Below are 12774 nucleotides of genomic sequence, written 5' to 3'. Positions count from 1 at the left end.
TGAAAATGTAAATTTTGTTCATCCAAGAGTGGGTTGTCTTCTTCATCAACTTGGCGTTCTAAGGACTGTGTTATGAGTGGATCGATTACATTTTCCAATAAGTTTAAATACAATTGACCAGTTAAATTTTTTTCAATAAAAATAGGGCTAATTATTTCGTTTCCCAGAATTCCAGCCCAGACGTTTATTTTTTGTGGATATTGCGTATGATCCTCTCGAAACAAGTGTGGATTTTCATTATTCCAGTATCTACAGTTATGCTTAATTACAAAGCCATTAAGAAAAAAAGTTGAATCATCACTGAAGCAAATATTTTTTATTAAATTCGGGTCATTTTGAATTCTCGCAGTCATTATTTCACAAAATTCAATTCTCCTATCATAGTCATCCTCACTGAGTTGCTGAAGAATACTCATTTTGTAAGGAAAGAACTTGTTTAGTTTTAAAACTTTGTGTATAGAACCAACTGAAATATTTACTAATTTAGCGACTTTCGAAATTGAAGTAGTAGGCTCAACGGGCAAATTAGCCTAAAATCTCAATCTGTGCGGCTTCCTTAAGAACTCTCGGCTACTTTACTGCTTTGTTGCACACAGAACCCTTCAAATTTTTGAACAAGGTCTAGAACATATCGGGCTGTCCTACGAGCACACCTATCTTTAGCACCATTAATAAAAATAATTTCAGTTCTTTCTTGTAAAGTGTACACCATTACAATTTGTATTACTGTCAGTGCAACTGACGCCACTTGACAAACAGCTCAAAATCAGGAATAACTAATTCTGATAAATGTTTTCATCATTTAATTGTAACTGACGCCAAGAAGCAACTCTGTGCCCTTATCTCACTTTCCTAAAGCAAAAAACTCTGTGTAAAAAAGAGACATAAACATACCGTTATTGAGTCAGTGGTAGCGGTTCCATAAATTTTTGCATTTTGTTATAATTCATTTTCTTTTCGCCCTATTTTACGAGAACGGATCAACCAATTTCAGTTTTCTAAACGGGGTTGAGTGAGGACTTTTAAGATCTTTAAAATGATGTGTTACAAGATAGGGGGTGTCATTCAAAATTATTAAGGAGGGGTTACTAGGGGTAAGAGGGTTAAACCTAAAATACCACTGGCACTGGTTTTAAAATTCCCCGTCGATATCTAAATTGACGTGTTTTTTCTCTGCTAAACGAAGTACTAGGGGTGGGAAGTTTTGAAATGATGGCACTGCATATTAAAAATTGTCTACATTTCCGAACGCACATAAAAAATGTTAGTAGATATTACCTGACATTCAGAAACCTATACTGTAGTGAAAAACTTATAAATACGTCTTCAAAAAACAGTTCTGAGAATTATTAGTTTTGAGTCACTTAACTTATGCTGACTTCATTTATGGTCCCAGCATAGATGTACATAACTCACTCATAACATTACAAAGGATACAAAATTCATGTGTTCATTATATTTTCTCATTGCATGTACTACAAAAAATAGAACAATTTAATTTTTTAAAGATGCAGGGCAGGAGACTACTTCTAGTTACATTTGTACATGAAGTAATAAAAAACAGGCCACCCCTCCACACTCTTGATGAAATAAAATATTGTTTGAAACTTCATCATAAATAAAAGGAGTGTTCATCTGATTGAGATCCCTAAACATAAATCATCCATATATAAAAGATCATTCAGCTATTCAACAGCTATCATATATGACTTTTTCTATTGATGACCTATTTTTTTGTGAAAATTCATATAAAATATAGTATAGAGAAATTAACTGTTGGTTAATTTCTACTAAGATTTTCATTTGTTATGACCGGTTTTGGTTTATTAAACTATTCTCAAGTAAACTGACGCAGATTGACAAACAATTTATAATGATAATAATAGATAGAAATCAATATGTAAAAGTCAAGAGTTTCATATCTGAGGAGATTTACGTCACGTCGGGAGTGCCACAAGGAAGCCACTTAGGCCCTTTCTTGTTCAATATATTCATCAATGATATTGAAGAAATAATCAAACATTCAAAGTTTTTGCTGTTTGCAGACGATCTCAAAATCTTTAGCCGTGTCATCAGCAAACAACAATGTGAGAACGTTCAAAGGGACCTTACCGCAATTGTCAAATGGTGCTCCGAAAACTACATGGAGCTGAATGTAAATAAATGCAATGCTATGTCATTTTATCGATCAATTGAACATATTGAATTTGATTATAACATTGATAGCAAACCCCTCACAAAAGCAAACATTGTTCGGGACCTAGGTGTTCTTTTTGACACCAAGGTTGATTTCCATCTTCACTATGAACAGGTTGTGAATAGTGCGACAAAAATGCTGGGCTTTGTGTGCAGGACCACAAGAGAATTCACTAATGTCAACTCCATCAGAACTCTTTATTACTCTTTGGTCAGATCAATATTGGAGTACTGTTCATGTGTGTGGTCGCCAACATATGAAATACATATTAATAAAATAGAAAAAACTCTGAACAAATTTTTAAGATATCTAGCTTATAAATTGAATATACCTTTAACTGAAAACACATTTAGTGAAGTTCGTGCTATAACAGAAATAGTAAAACTGAGTACTCGTAGAGTTTGTGCAGACATCAGATTTCTACATAAGATTTTGAATAACAATATTGACTGTCCATACCTCTTGTCCAAAATTGGTTTACATGTTCCAGCCAGAGTAACTCGAAACACTCAGACGTTTGCAATTGATTTCCATAGATGCAATTATGGAAAACACTCACCATTATCTAGGATTGTATTGAATGCGAATGATATTCAAGTAGATTTGTTCAATATCTCTGAAAGTAGTTTGAAACGAAGTTTGCCATCACTTCTAAAAAACAATACATAGATGTGCACATGTATATATATATATATAAATGTATCTCACTGCAATCATTCATTGCCTTTGGGTTTAATCTTAGTTTTTATTTCTCTTAGGTTTAATTTTAATATGGATCTTAATCATAAGTATTTATGTACACCTTTATAAAAACATATTTGTATATTGGGTGCTGCCCGTTAGTTGAATAAATAAATAAATAATAAATCCTTAAATATACAATAATATAGTCAATGTCATATAGGTATGTTAATTAAATCTGTACCTGAAATAACAAGAAAGTTACCTGAATCATCAATACCTTATCTGAGATACCAAAACAATAATTATCTAACTTCCATAACATATCAGTATTTGAAATATAAGTAGTTTTCATATGTTATGGAAGTCAAATAATTATTGTTTTCTTATCTCAAATAAGGTATTGATGATTCAGGTACCATTTTTGTTATTTCAGGTACAGGTTCAATTAACCTACCTAAATGACATTGACTTTATCATATATTTGAGGATTTGTTTGTCAAACTGCCTCAGTTTACTTGGGAATGGTTTAATAAACCGAAACCAGTCGTAACAAATGAAGATCTTAGTAGAAATTAGACAATAGTTATTTTCTCTATCCCATATATAACTACAAATTTTAGATTTGCTATAAAAGAATATTTTATTCACCGCTGATTGTACATTTTCTTTTTTTTTTATTTTTAAAATATTTTTAAATTATCCTCATTTGCTATATCTGTATAGTGTTTTGTTAGTATTTATAATGTATTTACTATCGAATAATTGTAAATGGTACTCGGTCAAGCAGAGCAGTACTAATACTGGGCTTTGCCGAGGATTTTTAAAAATATAAACATTATTATTATTATTAAATTTATTTTTCAGCACGTACTTCAGCAAAAATTGAAATATGCCATTCACTTTTGCAAATCGATAGACAAAGATGAGTATGCTCGAGTTGCCATGGCAGGTGACTTAGCTGTGAGTTCCAGTTCAGATGCTGACAGTGATCCAGATATGGAAAGTAGCAACTAGTACTATATTACCTCCCGTCCAACTTTTTTTTTTGTAAATCACCATGTGATTGATGTTACAGGATTTTATTTAAATCGTTTAAGTTTTGACAAATAAAGTATTATTTATAGCAGTGACAAATTGCACTTATTTGGAGATTATGATAATTGTTTGGATGTACTTTACATGTAGTAATGTAAACATTCCTCGAATTTACTCTTGTCAATTTATCTAGTTTTTTATACTGTTTCTCTATGTATTGAGGAAGCCTCATATTTTGCTAGTTTTTTAGCGCTTTCAACGAAATGATTAATGCCAACCTTGTTAAATTATTTTCCAGCACTCTGTTGTAGATGTTGTTCATTTTATATGCATGCATTGGTCTAGTCAAGTATTTAATAAAAACAATATATATATAGAATGAATGATCTTTTTTCTTTTAGAAACTCAATTGAAATGTATATAACTTATTTACAAATTGATTGCAAAATTTGACCCAGACAAGGAGCAAGTAAAAACGTAGAACGATTTGAATAAATTTAAAGCGTTTCATATTATTCAACATTACTACAAAACGCCTCTTTAATTTTTCATGAAATTTGTTTTACTGTCGAGCAGTTTACTCTATTCTTCATTTGTAGAGCAGTGTATGAAATGTCAAATGCTGACAAATTCACTTGTCACGTAATTATGGATGCGCAGTAGTCCTAAAACAAAACTATGAGTCACGAACATCAAAGGTTCCGATAAGAGTGACACTTAATGTGATCAAAGTTTTAGTCAGGCAGTTGAAGCCGATTATCATATAGGTACTTGTGTGTTTGTGCGAGAAAACATTTTGATAAAAGGTGAGTGATTCATAATTGGGAAATAATCTTGTTCTGCAGCTTCAATCATTATTATCTTTACAGATGGATTTTACCTATCGCAGAACCGAAAAAAATATTGTCTGCAAGAGAAATAAAAAGTAAATTTGGTTCAACAATTCTATTTGAGCTAGAGGAGAACGTCACTTTTTTACCGCGATGTGTCACCAAAGGCTGTAGGCAATTTTTATTTTGTAGCTTATACAATGTGATATAAATAATATGCAGGGATATAACACTTTCCTCCTTTCAAAGGAAAATAATTCTGTCATATGCTAAATAATCTAATAGATACCTGGAAATATACAGGGTGGGACACCCCATGCAACACGGTCCCTGTATAACAAGTCATTAATTTTTTCGGGAATTTTTCCATTTCATTATATGTATGTCGATTAGGTGGGACGGTGGTTTGGTGGGTTGACATGGGCGATTGGCTTCATTCACTCAATCAACCGCTGTGTGAACCGGTGATTCGAACCGCAAGGTCAGACGATCGATTTTCATTTCCTATCGTCCAACCTATGTTAGGAATCGCACGTTAAAAGTTAAGACCTCGTTAGTCCTTAGTTCGCACAACTTTCGACTTTTGAGATTTGTCGTTCGTAGGGGGGCGACAGCTGGTTAACGGAAAAACAGATTTCAACAGACAGACAGATTAAGGCTGCAGAAGGAAATTTTTTTGAAGTCTACATGGTGGCTCAAAAAAGTGACATAACAAAGTTGTGTTTTTTCAAATGGAACACCCTGTATTTCGTTACACTTTTGGATAGGTTGAGAAAATATAATATGATTTCATATAAGGTACTATTTACCTAACTATAACCGTTCTCGGGTTATTGATTTTTTTATTATAATACTACGTACAATTGGAAATTGAAAAAAAGTATTGAAATCATCCCTTCAAATTCTGACCAAGCATAAAAGAGATTTTTGGCTCTTGATTTTGATAAAACCTGTTCCTAATATTATACAGAATGTTCAAAAATCATTGTCACTTTTTTATAATATCGGACAAAGATAACTTTGTTATTTCAAATAGAATAGAATATTGTTTTGGTCTCACTATACACAATAAAATTATTTCCTTTCATTTTGGGATTTCGAATAAACCAGAAGAAAAGAAAGGAAAAAAAAACCCAAACTCAAATTCCATATAGGTATTTGTCTATATTATTAAAATATTACCTACTCTCATTGTCGCTAGACGATTCCTTGGTGTTACTAATCACTAACTGAGGGTGTGTTAACAGATAAATCAGGATTGGTTGCTGATTTTGGTTATTATAATTCACAGATGTATCAATATCACTATCATCAACAACTGTAAATTCCAAAGACTTCCTAACTGCAGATGTTATTGGAGGTCTTATTTGTTACGAGTGTCTTCTATACTTCTTTTCGTCGGGCGTTCTATCGCCAAAAATAACTGAACCTTCCCTATTACATATTTACCTTTTCGACCATGGTGGGTTTGTGGGGTTTTTATAATCTCTGAATAAAACCTCATTCCCAAATTTGAACTCTTTTGTGTTTTCCCCCCGAAATGATGAACTTGTTTCTCAATATTCTCTTTTCTGATTTTTTTAGTGTTTGGTAACAATAAATCTAATCTGCATCTCAAAAGCCTGTTAAATATTTTTTTTTTTGCCGGGCTTTCCCCAGTATTAGCATGGTGAATATTGTGGCATGAGGAGTATTTTCCAAAACCACATTTTTTAATGGCAGTTTGAAAATTTTTACCGAATTTTCCGCTTGATCATTACTCTGTGCGTATTTGGGTATACTAAACAGTTGCCAAATTCTTCTAGAATTAGAAAAATGCTGAAATCGTGAGATGAAAATGGACGATCATTATCCGAAACCAAAACGTGAGAATAATTATTCCATGTGACTCAAATGCAGTTATTTCAGGAGGTAGGGTTGCAGCTTTTGAGGTATAACTACCCTATAACCTCATAAGATGCATTCATGTTCTAAATGCAATTGATCTGGTAAAAAATAATGCATACTGCTAGGACACAGCAGTATATTTTTTTGTATAGGAAGCTACTTGATGACCATCTGTTGGAAAATTTTCTTCAATATAAAGAATATGTGAAAGTCATATTTTTCTTCCTCGATTGTACTCAAAGGTAGGCGAGAAAATGCATTTGCATATTTTTTTTTATTCAATATGTTTGATTTTATATCGATGAGTACCTACTTAAGATAATTCCCCATCTTTGCAAAAGATTAGCTGCATATATAGGTATTCCCTTTTTATTCCCAGAAATAGATTAGTGCCTAATGATTACATAATATTGTAAAAAAACTACCGAACAAAAATCATGAAACTTACAAAAAATATTATAGCACAAGTTTCTTTATCACAGTGTTGGATAAAGTTCTTGACGCATAAACAATTGGTTCAACATCATTATTTGGGTACACATGAGAAATTACACCTCCAAATGCGTAAAAACTGGGTTACACGCTAAAGTTACCGGTAAATTTTGATCATGATGTTTGTAAGAAACCACTAGCGACATGGGTGGAAAAAAACGCGGGGCTCGAAAGATTGGATGAGAATAGTCAGTCAATTCGGGCACGAGCATTTTTTTTTAAAGGCGTCGACTACGAGGTCATTGGCCTTCTACTATTAGTTTGTTTATCATTTGCTTTCTTGTTCAAATTTTTAAGTATAGCCCAATAGCTTTCATAAATTTTATAATTCTATCCAGACTTTCATTATGATCTTTTAAACATTCCTTCATAGAATTTGGTATTTCAAATCGTTGTCTAGCATTGTTATTCATTTAGTTGTTTATATCCATATCGGAAAAGGGGTGCTGGTTTAATCATTAAGTTCAATTGTGAATTGATGTATCTTTGGGTAAAATATATTTTTACGGTTATTATATCTGCTCTTCTTATAAAGCAGCGGCGGGATAGATTCAAGTCTGCCATTGAACAAAATTAGGAATTTTCCTTATTAATTGATCAGTTGAAATCAAATGCCGTTGGACATATGATATCTTTGAGAAGAATACATTTCTTGAAGACGAATATAAATATACATTAAGATGACTATGACTATACATGGATTCATGTATGTTGTACCGTAACAATCTGAGTAAGTACCTACTTATTTATAACAAAGTTGGTGATCACAAGTGGAATATTTATTTTGCACATATACAAAGAAAAGGAAATGAGCAATCTCACAGGCCTCCGCAGGCTTACAAACGAACGTATGTAACGAACGTATTCTTCGAAAATGTTCCTTTTCCTTTTGAATTTTGCCTTGCTTATTTATGATCACGATATTAGTCAATGATATTTGAAAAAAAAATGCCAACAATCGATTCAATCTCACACAGAGTGTATGAAATAAATACTGAGTTCAGTATTGATTTCTGAGTCATATGTTGTTTTATTGTACAGTGTGTACAATATTACGATTTGCATTGAGTTCAATGGTATACAGAGTGTATGAAATGGATACTGGGTTCAGTATTGATGAATGCTGGATCATATGCTGTTTTATTATTTGCATTGAGATCAATGTCATACAGAGTATATAAAATGAGTTCTGTATTGATGATTTTTCTTCCCAACATATCCAACACATATCTTCCCGATATGTGTTGCCATCAATACAGTCACAAAGAAACAAACGAATTTAAGACCCAAAAGGAGCACTAGACCTCTAGTATAGATTTTTCAAGTACAAAGTCATCGATGGATTTCAACTTGGAAGGAAGAAATGGGTTTCAATCCTAAAGGCTACAATAAATTCCTGGTCTATATTTTCTGGCATGAAGGCAGAGATGAAGTTCGGCTCTGAAGGCATTGATGCATTCAAATTAAAAAGGTAGACAGATTCAAGACTCAAAGCCACCGATGAATATAGGTATTCTAGTCCAAGGACAATAAACCTCATTCCATAGCATTGGTGGATCACAATCTCAAAAGCAAAGATGGATTACAACTCCAACGCCAAAGCAGAGATGTATTTCAATCCTAGAGGCAAAAATGAATTCCTACCTCAAAGTAAGGTTCAATAAGCGATGATAAGTTTTGTTTGACGAGAGTAGATGTCTTATGGAGATCATTTAGAATCATGTACTCTCAATGGTACCTGTTTCCAGAAGTGATGATGAATTTGGAATCAATAGATATAGGATTCAGAACTATAGTTGCACTAGCAACCATGGGTAGCGAATGATGTCAAAAGCTATGATGGGTATGAAGTCCAATTGCAGTGACATATTAAACTTCCAGATTTCAAGTTCTAAAAGGCAATAGAGTGAAGTTTTGATATACTTGGATTGGAATGTATATGGATGGGGGCAGCAATATATTTCACCTCCATATTGTCGCCTTCTCCAAGGGCGACAATAGAATTAAACTTCAATTGCAAATATGCATTTCAACCCCAGCTGCAATCTAGCAACATACTTCGAAGAATGTATAAATGCCTTACCTAGGTCCAGGCATTTAGTATTCGTTTGGTGAAACCCGAAGCCATGTCAATGTCTCGTTCTGTAGCATTCTCCCTTGCACAAGAGTAAACAGTTTCAGATCATTATGATCAGGAATTCTGACCAGGGGCAGTTTGCTGAGTACTTTTTATCTGGATATTCTTATGGGCACTTCACTACCAACTTGGAAATCCTGCTCTCCACATTGCAGTCAAAAATTAGGGTGAACAACCAACGCAAGAACACGCCGAAAGAGGTTAAGATAATATCGGATATCAACAAGGTATGGGAGCGGTTGGAGAAGTCCGAGCATCAGAGAGAACTATCACTCATAGAGAATGAGTTAATTTGACAAGAGAAACTAGAGGATCTTGTCCCAAGCCAATTTTGGACAGGCCGCAATCGAAGCTGCCGCTAAGAGACACGAATTTTTATGAAGTATCGGCCTACTTTATTCAGCAATACTTGACAAGATATATCATTTTTTGGAGTAGCTTCATAGTATCTGGAACACAAAATACGAAAAAATGGTCTCGAGTTTCGTTCAAGGAAAATTAATGCAGTTAGAAATTGGCCTGCGAACATTCATCAAGTAAGACACTTCCTAGGATTATCCAGCTATTTCCGCAAGTACCTTATTGGTGGAGTTGTAGTGGAGGGAGGAGCACAACAGAGCATTCGAAACTCTGAAAAATCTTTAGATAATGAGACCTGTTTTGGCATATCACGACAATGCTGTAGAAACGGACTTCGTATCGATGTATCCAATGTTGGTGTTAGCTGCAAAGCGCAAAGCAGACCTGTCAAGTTCTTCAGCCTATAGACGACGGGAAGAGTAGCAGGAACAGCGCTATCATTCATATGAACTAGAAACGTTGGCAGTTTTCGATAGTCTGAAGCATTAAGACGTCATAGTTTTTGAATCCAAAGTCCTAAAATAAAATAATTTTTTCCTGAAATAAGAACATTTGTTTAGTATAAATCAGAAATGAAAACTATCGAGGAGAGATACATATCTATAAGAAAATGAGTATTTCAAAATAAATTTCGAAACAATAATCTCTCCCATCTACCTACACAGCAGGCTCTGGTGTACGTGTATCGATTATGGCTCTAACAGAATTAAATTTCGAGGGACCGCTCAATTGCACGACAAGAGTTTGTAGAAACGTTTCATCGTGATAGGTTGTATTCGATTCATTTTCAACTACGGTGTTAGGTATTTAGGTTTGAATTGTTGGATTCCGGTCATAAAATGAAACTGTTCTGTCTTATTAATATTTCTTGATTTCAATGGAAAATATGTTTTGTCAAAGCTACAGCAGATTTTGAGAACTGCTTAACAAAGCTATTCGTCTGGCATCAAGAAGTAGATGAAAAACACCAGGAATATAGGTACACTACACAGGAATTTTGGAACACTCACTAATTACAACTCTTTTATTATTGCAATAAATCCTTTGAATTAGCAAACTAGTAGCATTTAAGTACCTTGATATCATTTATGCCTATTTTACTTACATTAATAAAAAAATATATGCCTTTCTTCGTTTTCACTGATCATTATTAATATTTAAACTGAAAGGGATATATTTTTTTTAAAAAAAAAATGTGGGGAATCTTCCAAAGAAAGGAAGAAAGCATGTTATTTCAAAATCTATACAAATATGTGTAGATTATGCAAAAAAGTAACTTTCACACCAAACCTGAAGAAAAAGCCCTCTTGAAACAACTACTTTCAAATAAACATTGAATTACATGAAAGAAAAAATACTTTTGAAGCAACTACTTTTATATGAACATCGAATTGTACAAAAAAAATACTTCTCATATTCAGTTTGTACGCCATACATTCCGTTATAGAATTGATTCAAATATTATTTACAGGATTGCTACACAATATCGAATATGAAAGAGGGACTATTTCACTTACATGGAACACGCATCCTCAATGGCGGACATCGATGTTTTGGAATAAGATGCTTGTCTTATTGCCTCATGTCATCGATGACAGTACATAATGACATTCATTCGCTTATTTGATTCAATCCCAGTCAAAGGAATCTTGTTTAAATTGAAAGGAGTATATTTTTAAGAGATATTAATTTTCTAATTCTCCATCTTTATACAAAAAACAAATGTGGGAATCTTCCAACAAAAGGAAGAAAGTAATTGATTTCAAAACAAACTCTTTATGAAGATGTGTAGATCATGCAAATTAGTAACTTTCAGACACAAACTGGAAGAAAAAGCCCTTTCGGGACAAATACACGAAAGAAAAGACACTTTCAAAACAACTACTTTTATATGAACATTGAATAATACAAAAAAACTTTTTCCTATTCAGTTCGTATTTCAAACATTAGTTATGGAATTGATTCAGATATCATTGACAGGACTGCTACACAATGTCAGATATGAAACAGGTAATATTTCACTCAGTGAAATATTATGTCATTGCCCTCACTTACTTAAGCTTGTCTTTCATGGATAGTAGAGTCTAGCAATACATTTGTGGTTCAGTCTAGCAATGCATTTGTGGTTCAGCCTAGGATCACTGACGAGATATATGGCGAGTCAAAATAACGCTGTCTGGTGTTGAAGCATAAATGTGTTGTGTTTGTTGTCTAGTTTAAAACTTATATTATATTGAATTATTTTGATTGGCTTCCAGGTTTTGCCGTGGTCTTCTTGACTTGTCAACAGAAGTAATTCGGCCACGGCACTGAAGATTACAGTCGCAGTTATAATTGAAACATTGAAGCCATTCATGAAAGCCTACATTCCTATATTATATTGAATTGTTAGGTTAGGTTGAATTTGTATCTATTTTATAATTTATATGTAGAAAGGGGCTTCATTTCCCCGTCTGAATGAATAAATAAATCATTAGACACAATTTAATTTTCGAACATTCCAAGATATTCGTTACCAAAGCCCAAGAACGAAGTATTCGTGATCCAACACTAGAGATTGCTGGTTCGACAAGCCATAGGTCTCGTTAGTAATCCTAGGCTGAACCACGAACAATTATTGCACTCAGGAGTAAGTTCGATGATGAAACATGTGTTGAGCTCCTAGATGGCATCTTTGTAAGGTTGTCCTCTGTATTGGCGGTTCAGTCTAGCAATGTATTGGTGGTTCAGTCTAGCACCACCGATTAGACTTTTGGCGAGTTGAAACAGCGCCGTCTGGTGTCGACAAAACAAATGCTTTGCGTTTAGGTATGGACTAGTTGGATTGCAGTGTAAGCTGTAGTGAAATAAAGAGGTCGGTAGTTGATTGCGAATGTTGACTTTGCAACAGATGCCTTGGGAGCCTCGTTTATCTTAGATATTAGTAGGGGAATGGCATCCCTTTCATTTACTCAGAATTGTCCCTTAACCACAGCCAAGTCCAGCAATGCATTAGTGCATGATCAGACCTTTAACAGGTCAAAAAGGCACTTTGTTTTTTTTGGTATCAACTAGTTGCCTTGCAGTCTAAGTTGCAGCCAAAGACAGGACGAATCTCATTTCGCAATTGATGTTGAAGGTTGGCTTTGCAATGGTTTGCCTTAGGGAGCCTC

At 33.8% G+C, this 12774-nt stretch overlaps 1 protein-coding gene across 1 annotated transcript in view; it reads left to right on the top strand.

The window, feature by feature from the left end:
• HERC2 (E3 ubiquitin-protein ligase HERC2) overlaps positions 1–4299 on the top strand; it is a 196876-nt gene extending 192577 nt beyond the window's left edge. The window contains exon 55 of the mRNA XM_074173110.1: positions 3746–4299. Within this exon, the coding sequence (XP_074029211.1) occupies positions 3746–3895 (150 nt within the window). The 3' untranslated portion in view covers positions 3896–4299. The remainder of the gene's footprint in view (positions 1–3745) is intronic.
• Positions 4300–12774: the final 8475 nt, after the last annotated feature.

This window comes from Leptinotarsa decemlineata, unplaced genomic scaffold (assembly GCF_025532065.1).
Source record: "Leptinotarsa decemlineata unplaced genomic scaffold, Ldec_3_MD MMD2_tig00000199_RagTag_RagTag, whole genome shotgun sequence".
In the NCBI taxonomy this organism is placed as follows: domain Eukaryota; kingdom Metazoa; phylum Arthropoda; class Insecta; order Coleoptera; family Chrysomelidae; genus Leptinotarsa; species Leptinotarsa decemlineata.
Note: the sequence above shows the minus strand (reverse complement) of the source record. Positions and strands in the feature narration are given on the sequence as shown.